The sequence below is a fragment of the Antennarius striatus genome, chromosome 9, assembly GCF_040054535.1.
Source record: "Antennarius striatus isolate MH-2024 chromosome 9, ASM4005453v1, whole genome shotgun sequence".
In the NCBI taxonomy this organism is placed as follows: Eukaryota; Metazoa; Chordata; class Actinopteri; order Lophiiformes; family Antennariidae; genus Antennarius; species Antennarius striatus.
The window spans coordinates 9,708,499-9,732,552 of NC_090784.1; the positions used below are offsets into that span (position 1 = coordinate 9,708,499).

The 24,054-nt window shown below is 39.1% G+C and overlaps 1 protein-coding gene across 1 annotated transcript in view; it reads right to left on the bottom strand.

Moving 5' to 3' along the window:
- The window catches only part of LOC137601455 (F-actin-uncapping protein LRRC16A-like), a 55,120-nt gene that overhangs the window by 29,530 nt on the left and 1,536 nt on the right, over nt 1-24,054 (bottom strand). Inside the window, exons 2-6 of the mRNA XM_068323645.1 lie at nt 21,081-21,178; nt 7,338-7,388; nt 1,975-2,034; nt 514-635; nt 42-139 (exon numbers count right to left, since the gene is read on the bottom strand). Coding sequence (XP_068179746.1) covers nt 42-139; nt 514-635; nt 1,975-2,034; nt 7,338-7,388; nt 21,081-21,178 — 429 coding nt within the window. The remainder of the gene's footprint in view (nt 1-41; nt 140-513; nt 636-1,974; nt 2,035-7,337; nt 7,389-21,080; nt 21,179-24,054) is intronic.

A 24,054-nucleotide genomic window follows, 5' to 3' on the forward strand; every position in this document is an offset into this window, starting at 1 on the left:
TCAGAAGTAAGCATGAATTAGTGTAATAATTAGTGTAATACCACAAGGTCCTGGTTCAACAGGCTTGTTGTTTTCCCATAGAGTCTGCACAGAGGTCAACCTGTCAGAGGGCTCCATGTGGAGCTTCTTCATCACTTTGCTGAAAAGAAAAAGGAAAAAAAATTAAATTAAAAGCCTAACATTATCAACCTGTTCAAAATATCATGTTACAAGTAGTTAGGACTTCACATTGAGAATGCATCCAGTTCTCTACATACAATATAAATGCTAAATCAAAAGAGATGCTCATATACACACTTCATCTGTGAAAATGAATGCTAAATCATAATAAATTTACCTAAAATCACCATAATCAAATACTACACAATCACTCACACACACACACACACACACACACACACACACACACACACACACACACACACACACACACACACACACACACACACACACACACACACACACACACACACACACAGACACACACACACACACAAACACACAGGTTGTTACCTTGGTGGGAGGCCTGGACATATCCTCAGCAGACAGTTTCCTATGTATGTGACCACCTCATTGACTTCCTCAGTAGAGAGCAGCTTCAGAGAGAAGGAGGCTCGTTCGTACTCTATGAGAAGCTACGAGAACACAGTGGTCAGTAATTCACACCATCACACACCAGTTTACCTGAATCTCTTGCAACCCCAGCTATATTTATTGGGACATCACAGAGGAGACATCCACCTTTCTTTCTTTATACCATTTCATATTCCACTTTGCTGCCCATCTGCCCAGTAATAACATAGCCGACACATTCCTCTATTCACTCAACCACATTTGAATTGAACATATTTGTATTAAATCAAAAGGAGAACTTAATGGCATTTACTAAGATTGGCCAACCATTTCAGCATTAAATTATGCAAATCCTGATACATTCCTCCTCTATAGGCCACAATTAGAATAATCTGAGCTGATTCTTATTAAATGTCAGAGACCATCCATCCGCATACTAAGAGGATGGACATCTCTGGAGATAAGAGGGGCTCAGCTGGAGGAATACTCTCGCTAGAGATGGATTATCATATTTGTCGGTAGATCCCGCTAACTGACAGCTAGCCAGCACTGGTCAAAAAGCCAAATGGAAGCTCTTCCCAGATGGGAAGCATCTCCCATATCATTTCTGAATCCAGACATGTTTTTGCTGTCACATACGGTATAGTAGTCCCCATTCTAACTACTATATTATCTGTTCTGGCTAAGATGGAAAAGTTGCCACATCAGAAAATATCCACCATGTTGACACATCCCTGAACAAAACAATTACTATGAGTCTATAAACTTTTCCAGATTACCTCCAAATGATCCTGATATTTGATAATGAAACATTTCAGCATCTAGCCTGTACGGTACTCATTTCCCAGGGTCGTATTTTCTTTTGGTGTGACTGTCATGAGCTTCCTGCTGTTCCTTTATATATATACTATATATATACTGTATATATATATGTATTTGTATGTGTGTGTGTGTGTGTGTGTGTGTGTGTGTGTGTGTGTGTGTGTGTGTGTGTGTGTGTGTGTGCGCATGCTCATTCCTGGTACTTAACAACAAAGTTCACTGATTAAAATTATTTTTTTTTAAAAACTTAAAACATATGAAGACTTCATGTTGAACCTAAACGCAAAATGCACATATGCATTTTGATAATTGTCATCTTTAGTGTGCATACATAAAAATAGCATACATGTATAATGTATACTATGTATATACAGTATACTATGTATACTGTGTCAATACAGAGGAAGTTATATGACAACATTGGACAAGTGTGCTACAGTACAATTTAAATAAAGATTGTGACATTGAGAAAACATATCTGTAGACATTATATGGCTAGGACAACAGGGGAACACCCAACTTGAACATGTCCAATGTAAAAAATGCCTACCTATACCCTTAAAGTGTTAGTCTCTGTACCTGTGTAGGCTTGTTACAAGCAATCCCCTGGATTTCCAGATAATTAAAGGAGTGTTCCACCTAAAAAAGAGCACAGAAATTACCTTGTTATAAATAGACAGCCAGGGGTTTACAACAAAAGCAATAATCAAGCTTTTGTTTCTACCTGAATTACTGTTGTTGTTTTTTTTCACAGTACATAAATCAGCATCAATGCAGTGTCACTCAAACCAGAACAATCAGAAAATAACTTCGGGAGTATGTCAAAACAAAATCCTGTCATTAATATTAATCACAACTACATTACCAGAATAGAAATATTTATAGTTTTTCTTGATAAAAGACAAATGTCCATCTTGTGATGTCAGATAAAATGGTCAAGAATTCACTGCTGTCCTCACATTCTTGTCAAGTCTTTACTAGCCAAGAACTCAAAGCTACTCCAAATTTAATCACACTCAATTTTCCTGATGCCTTTGAGGCAAACAAACAAACATGGGTGATCACATATCCTTGGGGGGAAAAGGAAAATAAAATTGTGGTTGATAGTGCATTACTTTTACAAACATACAGTAGCTGGAAGTCAATAATTATCATGTTTTATTTACTTATTATAACAGAAATATGTTATGATCCATAAATAAATGTGCCAGTGTTCTGCTCACGTAGTTGTGAGTGAGCCAACAGTATTATAGGGCATCTGTCTTGCAAATCCTGCCTACGCTTAGTAATAATTTGGGATTTTACTGGACCGTCTACAACAGTGACTATTTATCTGAGGAATGCTATGTAAAAATATGCTTGTTCCATAATTATTAGGTAGGGATGCAAATGCAGTCATTTCTTCTTTCTTTCTCATGTCCGACAGACTACATTATCACTCGATCATGCATTTACATGTTCAGTTGTGGCAACATCCGACAGGCTTATAGGGTTATGCGAAGCCTTTGGACAAAGATCACAGTTACTGTTTAGCTAAACATATTTTTTACCTAGTATTTAAACTCTACAAAATTGTTTTGAAATGGAACCAAAACCGGGATGCAGTTTGTCTTGTGGCTTATTTTTAAGAACACATGTAATACTCTGGAGTGACTTTTACGCATTGCTATGATACTAAAGCTATGAAAAAGACCTGAATCATCTGAATTTATTAGGCGTAAACTTCAGCTTTGATGAAACAAAAAAAGGTGAAGTTGAGACCTAAAAAAGGGTAAATTGAGGAAAAGGTTCCCTTCTCATTTCCTCTTTACATTCAAGCACAGGCTTATCTGAGGAAGTCAGGCTAGAAACTACAACCATGTTGCATCCACATTTTCCATTTCTGTGGCATGAGAGCATAGAAAGCTGTCTGTCTTTCCGTACCTAAAAAGGACAAAAAAGAACTTCTTTTGTGAGGGGGGAAATCCATGAATAAAAATGTCTACTACTGTTTTCAGAGCACGGATTCCTCCTTCGCTCTCTCTCTCCACAGACATCCAACACAGAGCCTGAGGGCAGGCTAAGGAGCGTGGCCAGACTTTTCCAGGTGGGCGCTGTGCTCCTGAGGCTCTGCTCAAACATGAGAGAACTGTCTGTCTGCCGTCTGACTGCAACAAGCTGTGTTTGTGTGTTTACTTCAGCACAGGTGCAGCTACTCACTAATTCAGTTTACAACCGACAAAGAATTCTGCAATAAAGGCACAACAACAATGTTTACTTACTGTGGGACTGATTTTTTTTTATATATGAAACTAAAATACAACAAGAAAATTAAAAAAAAAAGTTTTAAAATAGTTTGTTATATAACACAGAGAACAATGTACAGTTACAAGGCCCTGTAACATGAACAATAGTGCTTCCTCTTAGTAAAAGGTTGGCATTGATTTTGTAAAAAAAAACAAAAAACCAAACACATTTTGCTTTTTTTTAAAAAACAAAACAAAACAAAACACAATCAGGAGTTTAATAACTTACTCAAGAATAAATCAATCTATCAGATACACAAGTCAGGTTAGACAATTTTCAATTTTTTTTCACCTTATGAAACTACTTAATCCTCCATAACGCAGTATTACTGCTCCTGCATGGCATGTACTGTATTCTGGAAAAATAACACTTGTCACATATTATAAGATATCAAATTACAGTGGGACGTGTGATGAACTGGCCTTTTGTCAGGATGAACCCAACACAGGATAATAATTACGGATATTTAGTTATTATCTACGGTGAAGAATTTTTATTGAATACTGACAATACTGACAACACCACCAATGCACAGTACTGCTGTTGCGTTGTGTTGCAAGTTATTGCAGTATACTACCACATGCACTTTCAAGACTGAAGTATAATGGCATCGATGAGTTCAATTCAATTGAATAGCAAATAATAAAATGCTAATGCTAAACAGAACAGCCAACCAATAATGGCGGGACATCACGCTGGGAAGTCCAGGGAAGAACTAAATATGCACTCATTCATTCACTGTCCATCTGCCACATGTACTGGTCCAATTTTTTTTCTTTTGGGAGGATGATGCGGTTGAATGTAACACAGGATCATATTTGTGTTCACTCCTGGTTTATGGAATGTTCAACGATTGAGCTCCACATTTGTTCCAACTGCACATCTACATTATAAATAGTTCCATAGTTTAACATAAAACATAAAAGAGAACAATGAAAGGGAGCATATGTCTATGAAAGACATACATGGTCTCCTTTTATTACAAGATGTTAGAGGGAAAACACAGGAAGAGGAGAAACGAATGACAACGTGTGTGAATGAGAACTTGCAGGATGGGGAGGAGACACGAACAGACTGTTAAACGCTGTAGCCAAACAACACACACACGCACACACACACACACACACACACACACACACACACACACACACACACACACACACAAACACACACACACACACACACACACACACACACACACAGGAGTGGTTGCAAGTACAATAAAAAGGGCGAGGATTTACTACAATATTTATCTCAGTGTTTAGACCATGGACTTCCCTTAAAGCAACATTACTGACAAAATCCCTACCTGCTGATTTTCCTCTTGTGTGTTTTATATCCAGCTCATGGATTCCAAGCAGAGACATGATTTGACAGATCAAACACAATGGCCAGAAGCAGAAATACACAGAAACCACCAAGAAACTTTGATTCAACAGAAACTGATTTTTTTCCCATTTATTTACTTTTTTTGCCAGACAACCTGTAAAACTGAATTTATCAAATATGTGGAAAGTAATAGAACGATGTGATGTGTGTGTGTATTACCAACTCATATTTTCTGGAATTTAATTGACTGAGAAAGAAATTGAAAATGCAAATAATATTAGATCCAAAAGCTCTAAGAAAAAAACAACATTAACTTAAAGGCAATTATATAGATAACATGTATTATAGTCATTTAAATTATGAAATTGTAGGTTATATCTGCTGTACTATGGCAAAGTGTTGACTGGGGAGGGCATAACAATGGAGAGGGGAGGGGAAAAAGAGACCATCAGAATGGGAGACACAAGTGATCTGTGGTTGGTGAAGAGGATAGAAGGTTTCTGCAATACTAAAGGGAGAAAATCCAATTTGAGAGGGGTCCAGTATTCTGTGTGGAAAAAAGAATGACACAGAGAAACATATTTCATGACTCATTATCTCATGTCTAAAACTAGACAGCACTCACAGAGCGGAAACCTCCACCAGCACAACTCAGTTTCTCCATTATGTCACTGCACCTAAAGCAACAGTTGACATGATAGTCTGACCCTCATAACATTTTGAAAATGAAAACCTTCTTTAGTTATTAAAGAAAAGTGCAACTTTCGTGATGTGAGTTAGAGCTTAAGGTGATGTCATTGTGCAACTTGTATCCAAGCCTTGCCTCATGATCCAAAAGTTAGAGGCAAAAATCTTATAACTGGACCAATCCAGCAATGGTACAGAATGCCTTTTAAAATATTCTGGACCCAGGTGATGATCAACAACATTATCATAAATATCATTATCATACTCATTCATTTATTGTCTATACTTGCTTCTTCCACCACCGCGGGTCGCAGATTATAATAATCATCATTATTAATTTTGTCATTGTTGTTGTTAACATTATCACAAACCAAACTGACAAGACTTCACTTTGAGACCAGTGGAGCTACTCTTGAAGCTTGCAAAAAGACACCCCAACGTGGGGAAGAAAACATATAACCAAGTGATGTAGAGATATAAAAACAATCGTGGGTCGTGATGGGAGTTCTTTAGGGGATTTACTCTTCGTAAAGCAACAACATGATCCCTTCAGGATTTCTGCAGTCAGAAAACAAACAGAGAGCTAGCTAAATAAACACATCCTGGATCTGCAGCACAAAGGAAAACATGGCATCATGTGAAACAGGGTCAGCCTGCATCTTCTTTACGACCACTTGTAACCACAGTAAACCAATAAATCAGTTTTAAAGCAACTGATCAATCACCTAAGCTGCCCACTGAAGCAGCTTATCGATGGGGAAGCTTACAGTTTAGCATATCCTGGATCTGTTAAAAATTATAATAGAGAACATAATTCTATGCAAAAGTATGATATAAAGTATTACTCTTTCCCATCAGAAGGAAGTGAATTCTCAAATATTGAGATCAGAGGAATAAACCTGTTGTTGAAATGGTGATAGTGGAAATTTTTATGATCAATTGCTCTGAATTACTGCACTGCTGCTCTTTATGAGGTAGTGGTGACAGTGAAGCTGGTAAACATGGTGACAGATGTTTCATTGCCGGTGATGATGCTAACATTTTCCATCTGTGCTGCCTTATGGTGCTGCTGCTCTATGAAAACACAGCTGTATGAGTGTATAAGAGCAAAATAACCAGGGGCACACAGAGCTACTTTTTTAGCCTTAATGTGCTCTTTAAAACACCCAGACTCCAGTGTGCTCTGTGAGCTAACTATAGGAAATGTCTGGTGGGGAGAACAAAAATGCACCTTGCTTCCAATAACCATCTCCTTAAAATCATTAAAGGCACATTCTGCATTGTTTTAGTGATAGGACAAGACACTACTGACATGAGCTAATAAAGTTAGCATGAAACAATAACCCCAGACTGAAGAAGTTTTAATTTGACACAAACAAGTATGACATTCACAGAGCCATCCAACATAACTGCATGGTAACTCATACATTGATTTAGAGTGGGAAGAGAAAGGCATCACAACAATTTATTTTCTGATAAACTCTGACAAATTGAACTTCTTAAAGTCGACTTAAATGCAAGAAAATACTGATATGTGATATTTTCTAATCAAATCTATATTTTTGTCAAAGAAGTCAACTGCTTTAAATTGTTGCTTCTGCCTGGAAAAAAGTTGAACTCCACTGAGTTGCAATTCTTACCTTAGCAGGAATGCGTGCCGTTAAGAGGTAGGCTCTGTGGGATGCAAGGGCCTGAAGAGAGAGAGACACAACAGGGAATAATAAGTACACTGCTGTAAATACACACCCCAAGAGTCAAGGACAACTAAATGACAAAGAACACGGAGAGGTGGTCGGCTGACTCATCTGGATGAAAAAGCTTTGTGACTAAAACATTCCAATCAGCATGATAAAAGATAAAAAATGAACAGGATGAGTGAACTGTTCAGTGTCAACCTGTGACACCCACTGAGAAGCTGTAACATGTGGACAAAATGTGTGCATTGAACAATCCCTGTCAGCGAGGCTGTTATCAGTCAGCGTGTTTCTCGTCTTTTCTGCCTGCTGAATAAACTGGATACCAAGAGCAGAGCCAGGCTTTACTGGAGCACACGATGAGGACTCAACATGCATCTGTTGCTGCCCGGCATCGAGGCTTGAAGATGCATGAGAGGAATTCACAATCCTAACATTCCTAGACAAGCAGCCTTGAAGGATCATCCAGCTGCTTCATGAAGAATGCCCCCATAGTACACTAAACTGTTACAGTGACACTGCTGAATCGTTATTGTATGACTGTGCATTAGAATAATAATAAAACACTCAGCAGTAACACCTGCAGTGTTCCAATGTGGTTAGCTGCAGCTACACTGCCTTCACTTTGTGACACTATATTTTCTCCTGTCAAATTATATCAACACACAACTGAGGCTGACCTTTAAAACATCTAACAAAATGTCTTATTTGCTTGCAAAAATCAGCCCGTTGGCAAGCAAAGGTATAGTGTGTACTACAGTATGTCTCCTTCATCACAGCTGAAATCTCATGTCAGTGTGTAGGGAGCCATTTCTTTTGTTTCCTTTCATTCTGCATTGACTGTGTACTGAAGTAAATCTGCTGCCATAATACTAAAAATCTGCCTGAACACTAGCTGTTGTCTTCAAAGATAAGAAACCTCAGGCGTGATGGTATTAAATGCTACATCTTCAAAATGTACAGGAATAAAAAGGGATGAGCAACAAAAGCAAATGACTTTGGACTACATTATTAATTATAACTCAAACAATGACCTGCATAAAGGAAAGAGAAAAAAGCAAAAGAATGAGAGACAGGGTTAAAAAGATGACAGTGTCTCCCAGCTCTCTGTGGCTCAGCTCCACAGGCAGGGTCTGTGTGGCCTGACGTGATCGAGGTGGACAGGCAGCGCTGTGTGACCAGAGATAACCTCCCCTAAAGAGCACCAGTCACCACTGCTGAGCCCAACGCTCCCTCTCTCCATCTTATCTATATGTAATAACTCTCATATACAGACTGTGTACAGTTAGGCTGCTGATAGAGATACCTTCCTTTCATAAACAGTGATTGATCCCTACAATGCACAAATTGAGTGACATAATTTTCCCCTCCAAAGTCCTAATACATTTGGATGGGCTGGACTTTTGTTTGCTGCCCACTAACTTTGGTTTGCATCACAACAAGTACTATCCAGCCTGAGAAACTCCTTGTATTAAATCTCTTGTGACTCTGTGGGGACTTTCCAAAGTTTAAAATTATTCCATTATTTATTCTGAACCTGTATTTGAGGCCTGAGGTTAGGATATCTTGACCTCTGGTACACAGATGCTTGCTTGTCTTTTGGGATTCCCAGCTTGAAGTAGTAGCCCATCAAAACTTCTTCATGACTTCTTTTTAGGGATGTCACTGGATTCCCACTCCCTAACAATAGATCCTCTTAGGTAAAAAATGTGATATTTTACACAGAGCGACGGCAAAACAATTGTAGTAAGAGTGAATAACGCAGTCTGCACAATCCCAGATGTGAAAACGTGAATAAATGTAGCTGTTGTCTGTCCATCTGTCTGTCTGTCTATCCATCTGTCTATCCATCTATCTATCCTGACTGAACATTGCTGGTATGTAATGAGCTGAACAGCTGATGCCTCACCAGGTAACAACCAGCAGCCTGCTGACTGAGTGGAGAGGAGCTCCAACCGACCACTGAGGCATTATTCTGTTTAATCATTCTACAGAGGGCAATAAGTCATTTAATATTTCTAGTACATTATAGCACACATGGATAGTTTTATGACAGAATTAAATGAGTGCATTTTAATAACTTTTTAATAGTTTTTGATCATATTTTGATTAATGCCTGCTCTGCCACTGGGAATCAATATTTTCATCTTGCCACCACCTCGTCAATGCTTGACTGCACCTCTACAGTCTCCCAATGCTCTCCCATCTGCCATTTTTAGTGAATAAATCCTATACCCATACCCCCCGCCCCCTAACACACACATACGTACACAGTTTATGCATGTCAGCAGGCACTGACACTACACAGACCAGTGTTTCATCTGCAGTAATTTAGCTGTGGCAGTAAACAGTAAACAGCCACAAGGTTTCAAAACCTTAGTGCACCACATCACCTCATTCTAACTATCACATTTCTGGGGATATTTTCTAGTAGCCTTGCCTTATTAGGGTAAAATTAATTTCTAAAATTCTGCTGAGACCAGATATATCATCAAACATGCTGTTTAGGAATGTTTCACGTGTTTAACCACTCTGAAATGTGTTTGATTCCTCTAGACCAGGGGTGTCAATCTCATTTTCACACAGGGCCACATCGGCATAATGGCTGTCCTCAGTGGGCCAGATGTAACTTATAAATGTATAAGTGAATAAGTCCAGTTCTGTAAATGGACACCTACATCTTTAAATAACTGCTTGGTTTATTAATTACTAAAATAACAGATAATTTGGACTATCAGAGTAGTCGGCCTGTGACAGTGATGAAACAAAACAGCCATGATGGTGATGCCTTTCTGCTCAAAGGCCCTATTCTGTACAGGCACCTGGATTTATGTAGACAGGTTATAAGATAAGCCTTTGCTCGTCCCACAGTGAGGATATTTCAGATTTTATCAAGGCTTTAGACTGAAAATAATTTTCTTTACATTTCACACTCCAAACCAATAATCACAAATGATTTATTGTTTTGGATTACTGTAATACAAAGAGCAGAAGTGTAACTAACCCTAGCACAGACTGCATGACGAATGTCAGCATATCCTGCATGTGTGTGTGTGTAGCTTGTGATGTGAGAGAGAGAGAGAGAGAGAGAGAGAGAGAGAGAGAGAGAGAGAGAGAGAGAGAGAGAGAGAGAGAGAGAGAGAGAGAGAGAGAGAGAGAGAGAGAGAGAGAGAGAGAGAGAGAGAGAGAGAGAGAGAGAGAGAGAGAGAGAGAGAGAGAGAGAGAGAGAGAGAGAGAGAGAGAGAGAGATGCCAATATTTAAAGTCAAACCGAGAAGAATTACTTAATAGAGTAGGCCAAAATTTAAATCCAAGGAAGACATTTAATGAAGGCCAGTGTTAACAATCTCTTTTCATCTCTGTTAAAACCACGGACAACTGCATCCTTGCTTTTAACAGGGAAGGAAACAAGGACATTCAGCATTTTTTTCAACTGAACTATTAATTTTGAAGCAATGTTGAAGGCTAAGGTTACCTGAGAGGTTGCTAATCATTTATAACCAATTCAGAGAGAAATTATTGATAAGAAAAACTAAATATAATGACTTTAAGCCAACCTATTTAATGAAAAGTTAAGCCTATCCCAGCGGACTTATGAGTGAGAGGTAGGGGACATTCCAGGCACAACGCCAGTGCACCACAGAGCAAGAAGATGTATTCAGTCACTGTTTTCCTTCAATGCTTTGCCTTTCTCATTAGAGGGCTTCTGAGAAGGTGACATCTCTCTTCAGTTCAAGAAATGTTTTCTAGCTATCTGTTATATTAATATTTACACTATTGACAATTCACAACTGGAATTCCTAGTTTGATGACTTCCTCTTCTTTACAGCAAGTTCTGCCAACTGCAGCACTGCTTTCTTTTGTTCCTTCTCGTGTGCATTTGGTGAATTTGTGATGCGAAACACTACAAGCATTCTCATTGATCTTAATAGTTTCATATTCATTCAATTGCCAATCAATTAATACATTTGCTAAAGTTATTACTGTATTGTTGTTTGAGGAAAAAACTTTGCAAAGTTGAGATGACAAGATAATTTTTGTTAGCGCTACTGCCTCACAACACGGTGGACCCGGGTTCGAGTCCTGCTCTGTGCGGAGTTCGCATGCTCTCCCCGTGTCTGCGTGGGTTCTCTCCGGGTTCTCCGGCTTCCTCCCGCCTCCAAAAGCATGCGCTTCAGGTTGATTGGCCGTTCCAAATTGCCCGTAGGAATGAGTGTGTGTGTGTGTGTGCATGGTTGTATGTCTTTGTGTGGCTCTGCAGTACACTGGTGTCCTGCCTGGAGTGTCCCCCGCCTCACGCCCTATGCCGCCGGGATAGACTCCGGCTCCCCGCTGCGACGTATACAGCGGTGGTAATCTGAAAATGACTGACTAATTAGTATGAATAAAAATCGGCAGAAATCCGCAGGAAATTGCTATGTGTATTTTAATAATGACAATTTTAAATTAATCAGTTCAATTTGGAGTAAATGCAGTAGATTGCTGTCTGTTTCTGTCTTTTTCTTTTCCTCACAAAATTCATTTCATTCATTTTTTGAAGTCAGATCTGAAACCAAAGAAAAACACTTATCTCAGTGACAGATCCTTAGCCGCTCACCATGATGAATCATCTTTAATATGGTGCCAGAACAAAAAGGTGTCTAACTGCTCTAAACTGAAGCAGAGTAATCATTTGTATCAAAAAAACACACTCTATGCTGCCAAAATAAGCTGCTGACAGTGCATCTGAGGTTTACAGTAGTTCTTTAATGTCTGCAGTCACACTGCACCAATCACAACATGATTTAATGATAGAATAGTTGACATAATGTACAGGCTTCTTTCTGCGGCCACAGAAATCACAAGTCTATTGTTGAGAGCCGTCAACTAAAGAGTGTAACCACCAACCACAAGACGGTTCTGTAATCTGTCCAGAGCATTCCGCAACTTTAATATTTATAGAATAGTTTACAACATTTATAGAATCGTTATAAAACGCAAAAACATGAATCGCAAAGCACCTAATATTGTTTCCCATAATTTAACCTTTTTCCAGCAAAGCAAGCTGAGTTGGTAATGAAACTGTTCCCCCAAATTATTGATATCCCAGCTTGAAGCGAAACCGTTGCGTGTAGTGTCTATCCTCCCCACACAGAAACAGTAGTGAAGCATTAAGAAGCAGACATCAATTCTGTTTTATAACTGCCCATCATTATGGGTTTTACTGCTGACGAGATGAGTGTGGTGAGGAACAAAGGCGTCTGACTGTGGTACTTCCTTTCTGCAGACCTGATTGGCTGTTGTCATCAGACCACAGCTGCGGCAGGCAGAGACATGAATAAATGTGGTGTCTGATTATGTTACGTCGAGTTTTACTGCCTCTGTTATATTTTCAATGAGAAAAGGAAGTGTCATCAAATATGTATTCTGTGCTCGAATATAAATGAGAGATTTAAGTATGAGGATTCTAATACATGGAAACTCTTTTGGAACACTATTATTTACCCTCAGTTGTTGTTCTGAGTGATGATAAAATCTTTTTTGTTGAATTGGGTACAATCAATAACTACTGCCAAGTGTTGTTACACATGCATTTTCTGTGCAGCTCAAGGAATGACATACCCAGGCCAGAAAAGTTGACCAAGCATTCAAGGGGCTCTCCAAAGGGGAGTACTTGACTGTACTCTCAGATTAAAATTGCAGTCTAGGTTGGATAACACTGTAAAGATATCAAGCTTTACAAAAACCTGACTGTGGTGGGAGCAACAAAAGGTGAGCCACTTACAGTGTCATCATGCAGGGTGTCCTCAAAAAACCCTGTGTGTTAGGGCTGCAGAGATAAGGAATGATCACAGCGGTTCTGTCATTCATCAGCTTGCCAGCTAGACACAAAGGGGAGGAGGTTTGTGCGTCTGTGTGCAGCTATGTGAGGGTGAGCCAAGATTTAGGTAAATAGGATATCACTGCAGACCACACTGAGACAAATCAAACCAGAGGTAAAGAAGTAGAGATCATTAATTTTTACCACTAAAGTTAAAAAAAACCCATAAATGAAGACCTCCTCATGCTGAAGTACAGTGAAGAGAGACATGAGAGAAAAAAGGAGAGAAAGAAGAAAGGAATGAGAGAGACAAAGGCAGAGCGGGGAGACAGGAGGGAGGGGGAAATCGTTCTGGGCTGGTGTTGGCATTAAACATGGCTTCCCTTTGGAGTGGGTAGATAACATCAGGCAGCACAAATAACACACATACAGTGCATAAGACTGATGTCAGAGATAAAAACACAATTAGTGTAGTTTACATCATATTTCTCCCGCAAAGTTAGGAAACATTACTTTAAAGATAAGATTTATATAATCAAAGTAAAAATGTAAGTAAAACAGATTATGTTTCCTGTAAAGAACGTAATGAGACGATGCATCTTGGACAAAAATGAAAACAGTAAACCAGAGAATTGTAATTGTGGTTAATGAGGTGAATTAAAGCTGGAAGAAAAAAATTATATCTTGAACTGGAAAAAAACAAGATTATGTTTCTAAATAAATAAAAACACAAGAGGGCACTGCTATTTGTCGACTTTCACCCATTTTATTTGGGCCGCCAGGAGCAAATGTTTAAAGCAGATTATAGTCCTCAACCTACAAACACAATTGATTACAAGATGCTGTTGTAAGTTGAATTATTCACAAGTCTTTATCAGAAATTGATCATGATCAGAAAGTTACACATAAAGATATGGACATATTTGGACACAGAGACCAGTTACCAGACCATTACTTATTTCGTAATGTGGTTTGAACCTGCGATCAACTTGGTACACTAAATGTAAAATTTACACAAGATGAAATCTGATCAAATAGAACTGTGGAGCAAAAATGTCATCACTCTGCAGAGGTGGAACATTAATGTGACATCAACTGCAAGGACACTATAAAAACCAGCCATGCGGCAAAAGCATATGACAGCTCTGGTAGTAAAGTCTGTGCCATTGGTTTACAGAGAAATAGCAGCATGTGATACATGTCCTTGACGGAAGAGAAAAACTGTTCAATGTGATACGCATGCTTCCACTCTCCTCTAATCTGTATTGATCTGATTTAAAACTCACCATCAGAGTGACCCTCCTGATTAGAATAAAGGATTATACACAAATTCCCATCATTACAGACACTCTAAATGACAGCCTCTGTAGAACGGATGCAATACTATGTGGACTTATCTGTTTTTTCTCCCCCATTTATTTATTTCATTTTATTAATCAGGGTTCACTGATAGAAAACACCACATTTATTAGTCTCTGTTGTTTTTGTGATTGTTTTCTTACAAATGTCATTATCATCCAATCAATGCTGACTGCTGCATTGACCTGTGAACCCCATTCAATTACATCCAATGAAATCCGATGAACCATACATTACAGTACACCCCTCCTCCACCAAACAGACCAGTTCAGTGGGTCCGTATGTGGTCAAAACGTGAAAAATTAGAGGAAAGTCAAACATTAAGAGTTGTCAAAAAGACCTCAGCTCCAGCTCCGCTCAGGTCCAGAGGTTCAGACCAGACGTAATGGAAACCAATATATAACATTATAAAAACTGAACCTGTCAAACCAACAACTTGAGTCAGGGTCATTATATTACTAACACTATCTGAGTGGCCGTGACTTATGAAATACTGGAGATGAATAACTGTGGGTGGAGCTAGCATGGAGCTAGGCTATGTGGCTGCTTAATATCTCTCCAGGGAGGCTTTTGTAGGGCACTGTGGGCCAGAAACATGGTAATCCTTACCATAAAAAAAAGAAATCCCTTTTCAGATTTATAGTAATTCAACACAGTGTGGGCCTGAGAGATGCTTGGTCTCCAAAATGTGACAATATGTGAAAAGACTTTAGAATATAATCAGCATTTTATCCATATTCTGGAAAACAGTCAAAAATGGCAAAAATATCTTTTCATCTGGAACATTAATTACTGTAGTGTAAAATCAGTGTATGTCATGCTATTTATAAAAGAGGTTTTGTGACTAGCATGTAGCATGCTGCTGAGTCCTTGCTGCATGTACTCTACATTGTTATTTATTTTGTAATAGTTTACAGAAAGAACATATTTTGGTAATGACTGTGAGAATTTATTCATGTATTGTGGTTTATGTTTGTTTTCTTTGGGGACTATGTGGAACATCAATGCATGAAAACCCCAGTTAATGCTCAGTGTCACTAAGTTTTTGTGTTGCCATGTCCAGCATCTGACAGTTAAAGCCATGTGGTTCTTGGCCAACAAGGCAACACCAACATCTTCCTCATTATTGGGCTTATTCAACCCAACAGAAACCAAACCACTAGAAAAGATGGCGGATGCACTAAAATTACACTCCTTGACTAACCTAAACTAGCATCTGCTTTTAGCCCACTGTGACTCACAGCACTGGTTGCTTTGGTCACAGAATGACGCAGCAAATCAGCCTCAAGTTCAGTGACTGTGACGGGTTCTTTCATCCTTATTTAATGCATAGGGAGATAACACGAGACCATCTCTGCACAGCAGCACAGAAACATTCAACTGAGATTACAGACCAACACCGAATGACTCACAGCTGGACTGAACTATATTTAACACGACTGCTTCCAAGCAAGACGGAGAAGTAAACCCCATTAAAAACAACTGTGTTCTGTGTTCCATGTACCTAAAAACAGCATTCTTGGTCCTGGATCCTTGGGTAGAGGAGTTTGGACTAAAATGATTGACAGACGTATAGAGTTTTGATTTATTCAACTAAAGTTAGTGGCTTCTCATGTGAGGATTTTGCTGTTATTCTGCTTCAGATCACTGCAAATCAAATGTTTGACAGTTTTGGTCTGTTGATCTCAGGTTTCATTCTGTTCTATGACCAAATTTTGATGTGAAGAAAAACCTAGAATGAGTGGTTCTGGCCTGATGACATCACCAGTTGAAATAGGTACTACGTTTATGTTCCATTTATTGGTTTGGTATTGGTATTGACAAAACTGTCGTTCTCAAACTTACGTTGTTACAACACACACAAAAAAAAAAATCATTTTCTTCTTCAGTATGACCCTCTCTTGTTGAACATCACACTGATGCCATAACAATGTTGATGTATTGTATGTATTCAGAGGAGACATGCTGACCTGTTTCACAAAGCCTCTAATAGTATTACTGTATATACAAACTGACCAATTACCCAATATTGAAAGCAAAATATTTATTCAGAGGAAATTTCTAAAGATCCCTGAGTTTATCCAAAGATTTCCTTCAGTCACAAAACTCAAAATAAGAACACCCACTGAGAGATTCAGAAAAATCAAAGGAGGAAAAGCAACATGAACATGAATTTCTGTGTAACATGAACCATGAAACTGTCAAAGCAAAAGTTTAGTAATGTTTACTTTCTACAGAATGGTGCATTTAAATACACAGGAAAATAGTGTGTGATCAAACACATGGAGGTAACAATACCGTAAATGTAAATGTGGAGGTGGATTTAAAGCTAACAAAGCCACAAGCACTGGTTCCTTACAAGAAGACGCCAAAGGTGATCATCCGAGACAGAATTGGGTCACTCATATTCTCACTGCCTCTAATGATAGACGTCAGGGTTAAATAAGAGGAAAATCAGATGTCGATGATATGGACAACATCACATTACAGCTGTGCCACTTCAGTTTTAAAGCGTCCATGAGCAGCAGCTTTGTTTCAGGCTCTTATCTGTGCTGTGTTCGTATCACTCCTGCACGAGGGGCAAACAATGAGAGGCAATAAAGCAGTTAATCATTGGTGTCACTCTCTCCTTAAGACAAACACAAAACCACACACACACTTGCTTTATACACACTGAGTGACTAAGAGGGAGTTAGACCCTATTCTTTAGCTTAATAGCTTGTATCTATAACAATGCTGTGTGTCGGTAGGACGACTGAAAATATTCTAACCCCTGTTTTGAATTTTCTTTCATCATTTATGTCCATGTATGCTACATATCTACCATGTGATGTTTTCTAATTGGGGGAGACCTGAATCACAGAGGAAGTATATTTTCATTTATCAAATAAGAAAGTTTTATACCGGACACAGTTTAACAGTGCTGCTGTTTATCTCCACATTTCTCCTTTTCTCCCGCCATCCCCCCTGCCTTATAAAGCATGCCTCATTCCTCTCCATCCTTCACCCTCCGCCCTCATCTCCTCTTCCCTGGGGTGTGTTTGATGGACTGATGATATTATCTGAACCTCCTTCATGCTTTCTTCAAAGAAGGGAGATGACTGTATCGATAAGGCTTTAAAGTGCTTAAAAGATGCTTTTGGGGATAGCGCTCCACTCAGTCTGAGCACAGATCAGCAGGAAAGAAGGGAAACAAACAAATTAATAGTGGAAACAGCCATACAGCTCTTTTAACTGTGCATATAGAATACCATATAGATCGGTGCTAGCATTGTGTGGATAAATCCAGTCCCTGGTTGAATGTGGCTGCAGTACGATCATGATGGAAGTTCAGTAAATGTCACTAAAACCTTAGAGAGGGAGACAGATGTGTTGACAGTCGAGGTAAATCATACCCTAATGGGACGTTTATTCAGGCTGAATATTTACATAGTCGGTTACAGAGATCCTCATGCAGTACAAACATAACAACAAACTGGAAACTGGAGATAATTTATTCCACACCATTGATGCATTTGGCCGTGTGACAAAAACAGCCTCAATATATCTTTAATCATCATTTTAGAGAGAACATAAAAATGAATCTGTTGGGGACTGAACATCCATCACACGTGAGAATGAACAAACTGTGTTCAAACAGTTAAAAGACTTTACATCAAGCCCACAGGTTTGGGTTACTGTCAGCCACAGGAGGCAGGCCAATCAGGCAGACATGTTTATCTCCCTTTAGTCACACAGATTCCCTCCATGACTCTCCCACAGGCAGCAGTGCCACTTCAAATCAGTGGACATTTTCGTGTTAATAAAGATTTTGATGCAGTTTCCGTCCGTGTTTGCAATTTTCTCTTCTAAAACATGTTCAGAAACTTTTAGTTTGTTTTATTAAATCCAGAGCCACAGAACATATTCTAAAACAGGAAAGTCATATTCTTGTTTGAAAGAATTGTATTTTTCTGCAACATACATTACATTTCCCAGAAACCTTTCTGACACTTTCACTTTATTGCCAACATTTGTTTCATTGCAACATCTGACCTACAAATGACCTGAAAACATAGTTGTGCTGTGGTGTACAACACTGGATCCTGTAACACTCACAGGAGAAGTCCACAACATGTGGGTTCTCTCTCAGCCACTTCCTGTATAATCAAACTGTTTTTCTGCGGGACAGCAAACAGGGTTCATTTGTTCAGTCCAGTCAAGCAGAGCATTGATAAAAACTTGCCAAGTCATTCTCGTGCTCCACGTCTGGAAGAAACACCGGAGCCTCTCCACTGGAATTCCAACCTCCCACTTCTTTGCATTGTTTAGTGTGTAACTGTGTGTGCTGTGTCCAACTCCCACACGACGACATTATGAACAAGAACGCATCCAAACTGAGCCCCGACTGGACGGTTGAAGTCATCACCTTCTTTTTTAACCCATTGATGTTGTTTACAATTACGAAATATGCCATCATTATTACACTATAGACGTCACGTCAAGAATAATTAACAATGAGCTTTAACTGAGAGACACTGTCTGTGACGAACTCCATTAAACGTTAGTGACAGCAGCACCACCGACACATGGCTTGAACTTGCAGTCAATGAACAATAAAATCTGTGGACTGTCTTGAATTTACAATTTATGTAATCCAACATACAGAGCAGCAAAACTTACGTTACCAAGCACCCAAAGAACAATTATTTGGAAACAAATTAGCACTGTTTGCATTTTTAACTCTACAAACTTGCATGACGTCCTGCAGCATCTTCAACCTGCTACTCAAACTCAAACTATTTTACCTAATGCATTTTGTCTGTATAGTTGTATAACTAAAAGCATCTCACTCAGTGGGCTCTGCTGAGGCACTGATTTACTAGTGGAACCATTCCGCTTTAATTATCTTGAGCCTCTTATCTGTTTCAAGCCTAAAAAGGGCTAATATGCATTTTTAATGGTCTGTCGAATATTAATTATTTAACATTCTGTGAATGGCCAGCAGTAAATGTTCTGAGCTGCTATTTCCACTAAATATTAAACACAAAAGGGGCTGGATTAGAGAACAAATCAGATGAGAGACTGGGTGAATTCATTATGTTACCTTTGGGTCAATTTTTCCAGTTAGCATGAGATTCAATTTTCAATTTTAAGGGCTCGGAGAATTTAAAGTCCTTTGTTAAAAGCCCTCTAACTCTCAGCCAATCCTCGATCAAACTTAGAACTCACAGACATCACACACATTTTTCAGTGAGACTTAACAACATCCGAAAGTTTATATTATTTGCTTTGTTTTCACCATTTACAATTCAAGCATCTCCGTAGAAAAAACAGAAAGCATTGACCAAGGTGATTTGCTTTTAAAGTTTTCATATCATTTCATACTATGAATAACCGTATTGGCCCGAATATAAGACGGTGTTTTTTGAGTTGAAATAAGACTGAAAAAGTGGGGGTCGTCTTACATTCGGGGTCTAGACATTATACCCATTCACAACGCTAGGTAGCGCCGCGTATCTTTAAAGCAAAAGCTGAACTTCACTCCCCAGGCCAAAGCGAACCCCTGTCACGAAGACGAAAAATAAAAATAGTGGTAAGAAAGAAAAGAGAAGAAAATAAAAGAAGAGATAACAGAAAAAGGAGAAACGTAGCGACAATCTGGAGAAAAGTGGGTCGGTTCTCGGATGGTAGCAAGGTTGGTGCCATTCACCATTCATTTACAAATGTGATTGTACTTTAGTTTACATATTTAAATATTCAGATATTAAAATGTGATAGACAGTTTTTGCATGATTTGAATGAGGCAAAATAACATGCTTTTTCTCTCCAATATATTGTAATAATAATTTGTTTCAGATGTACTGTAATTATTTCCTGTATAAAAATTAAATTCGGTGTTCAAAAAGTCTTTTTTCAAACTTGAGTCTTGAAAAAGAGGGGGTCGTCTTATAATCAGGGTCGTCTTATATTTGGGCCAATACGGTATTTCCATATTTGAGTACAAAAACGAATCAATCATAAGTTATTCAAATACCGCCCATGACCTTCTGGTGCAATTTGCACAAGCGCTTTAGAACATTACCCACCCAGACACTGGAAACATACTGGCAATCATTGCTAAAGCCTGCTCATAAATGAATGTAGTTCAAGAATGAGGAGAAATCTCTCTGAAAACTTCTCATCTATGGGAATGGTGAGTAAATTTAAAGAGAGATGTTGGGAAACATTTTTTACAGTTTCAGATTAAAACAGGACAAATTTACAACTCTGCCCCCCCCCCCCCGATTATCTGACTGGCTGACAGGAGATTTTCAGGATGAGGTGCATATCGTTCATCAGTATGTCTGACTTTGATTTACAGAACACGTGAAGCCGTAATCGAAGTGTGGCTGAACTTTAAAACACAGCAGCGATGCAGTGACGCTCACTACTGAGAGAAACAGGCATGAAGGTTTCGTGCTCTCAATTTCAAGAGCAGTGAATTGTGGGACAAAAAGACTTCTCTCCCCTAACTGAAGGAGTGTTTGAAAGCAGGAGGATTTGACTCACCAAGACTCTGTTCTCCGTCTTGTCTCCTTTGATCTCCAGCTTGACTCTCTTCCTAAGCAACAGCTTTACCTTCCTTCCCACTGCATCCCTCACACTCTCTGCACAAAGAAGAATGGGAGACAAATGAACAGGGAACTTCTGCATGGAAAATACCTGACAGTTGAGAAATGGCTTGTCACGCATTTAAAAAAACAACAACTCTGTATACTATTTGTAGATTGTTACTCTGAAAATATGGACACAGCACAGAAATCAGCGCATTTCTGCCACCAATGGTACACAATGCTTCATTCATGTTAACAACAAAAGGGAGACGGTACTCTCAAGTCTTCAGACACCTGTTGAACAAGCACAGACTTCACCTTGGGCTGCTCTGCTTATAGTTACATGCTTCTCTTAATCCACACAGGTTTGTTTTTCACAGCTGTACTTTATGTCAAAACCATTGAAATGTACTTGCATCATCAGCTAAAACTGAAAAAAATGGACAAAATAATAATAAGATGTCAGTTATGTACAAATGGTTTTGGTTATTAAGATGATCTGCAAATTATGCGGGGCGGCATGGTGGCGCAGTGGGTAGCGATGTCGCCATACAGCAAGGTGGTTCCCAGTTTGAGTCCCGCTCTGTGTGGAGTTTGCATGTTCCCCCCGTGTTTGTCTGTATATGGCTCCGCAGTGCGATGGCATCGCACCAGGAGTGTTCCCTGCCTCACACTCCAAGTCGGCAGGCATAGGCTCAAGCTCCCCACAACCCACGGCAGTGGATGAAATGGGTGTAAAAGATGAGTGAGTGAATGAATGAAAGCAAAATATGCTGGAAACAACAAATCTCATTGTTAATCACCTGCAAAACAAAATTTAAAAACACTGGAACGTGAATTGTCACATGATCAAAGCATGACAGGAAACATCCATGAATATCTGAACGCAATGTATGAAGACCAAATAACTGAAATATGTCAGTGATTGCCTGACTGATGGACATCCCTTTCAATAAACTGCCTGTTTTCATCCTTACAAATGCATATATCGGGGTTTAGACTGTTGATTGGACAATAAGTTCATTTTAAACACATGAGCTCACGCCATGGGTGTGAATCACACAATTCATTAAACATATATAAGATTAAGTAAAAGAAAATCATCTTTGTTTGAAATGATAAATGTGTCACATTAACACGACTATCAGCAGGGAAGAGGGTGAAATCTGGGACCTTTGGTCAGGTAAAGGCTCATGAAAAAAATTCATAGGGGCCATAAAATCACTCTGTTTATTGGGACTGAAGCAGGTTTATGTGTTAACATGGCAATGAATGAACCAGTGGGAGAGCAAACATTTGGGGTGATTTAAGATAACACAAATGACAGGAGACGCGATGAGCTGGGATAAGACTGATGAATGTGAGAAATCAGAGCTGAAGACAAACCAGACATGTTCATTTCTGCTTTCATGACACATACTGAGAAGTTGTTTTGCCAATATTTCTCAGACATAGAGAAAAACATTAATACTTTTGACAGAAGACTTAACATATTTATTGCTTTAAATGCCAGACAACATCTTCTGGTACTGTTTTTCTTAGCGGGTCAGCTGCCAGCTGAATGTGTTTTATGCACTGGGTGTCAAGAAAGATCTTGTGTGATGCTGAATCCCCCCACACCAGTGAATGTCTCCAACAATGCCTTGTTATACACTCATCCAGACAATGCCACATGACCATAGGATCACGGCAAACCAATTCCTTGTGCTAGGGGTGGCAGAAGCATCGAATGACTCTAAGGTTGACTCATAAGAAATCTGGGAAAGATCTTGTGGCCAGACAAACACAGAACCTGTACTATTACGTATGTTCTTGTGTCTGCAGAAAGAAAATGTTGTTATTAAGTTGAACTGCCTGGATGGTCTATATGTTCAAAATTATTCACATCAGAGTACTTTCCACAACAAGTAATATCTGCTGCACTGGTTGGCCTAGTTTAAAATCCCAACGCATCCGATAAAGATAAAAGTAACGAATGTGAAATGTGTATAAGGTGATGATTGGAAGACACAGCAATAAATGTGTTTATAAGTCAGGAGTGAACATTTCCCTCAATTTTAATACTGTAAAAAGTCAGTCAGTCATCTTCAGATTACCACCGCTATATCCGCTGCAGCAGGTCGCGGGGAGCCGGAGCCTATCTCGGCAGCATACGGCGTGAGGTGGGGGACCCGGGTCCGCCGTGTTGTGAGGCAGAAGCGCTAACCACTGCGCCACCGTGCCGCCTTCATATTGATTAATTCTGTGAATTTCCAAAATCTCTGAAGAAAATTTTTATTGTTGTCATCAAAAATTATCTTGTCATCTCAACTTTGCAAAGTTTTTTTCCACAAATAACAATACAGTAATAACTTTAGCATATTTATTAATTGATTGGCAATTTAGACATTCTTCTGCGTGTGTTTTAACATTAAATGGATGACAAAAGTGACAGACTATTGTTCAGTAGTGTCTGCTCATACAGTTCAAACCATACCCACAATAGTCACCTTCATGAGAGAGTTCTCTGAGGGCACACGATGACGGATTTTTTTAAAAACGCAACTTTTTAAAAACGCATCGACAACGATTCGTGTCCACACGACAGCGTTTTTAAAAAAATCTCCGTCCACACGTAAACGCAGCAGTGCGTTTTCGAAGACGGCTATAAGCATGCCAAACCATGTGGTGGCAGTATTGAGTAAAATTTTATCCAATAGGAATCCTCCGTGTTTTGTTGTCACAACACACGGGCCCATAAATATGACGTCACAGCGGTTTTCGTAGCAGGCAAGACGTCAGCATTTTAAAAAAGTCCCGGGGATACGCCGTCCACACGACAACGCAGACCCAGCGTTTTAAAAAAAATTCACCTCGGCCAGCGTTTTTCTAAAAAATTGCGTTTTTGTTCTGGATATCTGCGTTGTTGTGTGGACGGAAGGCGTAAAACG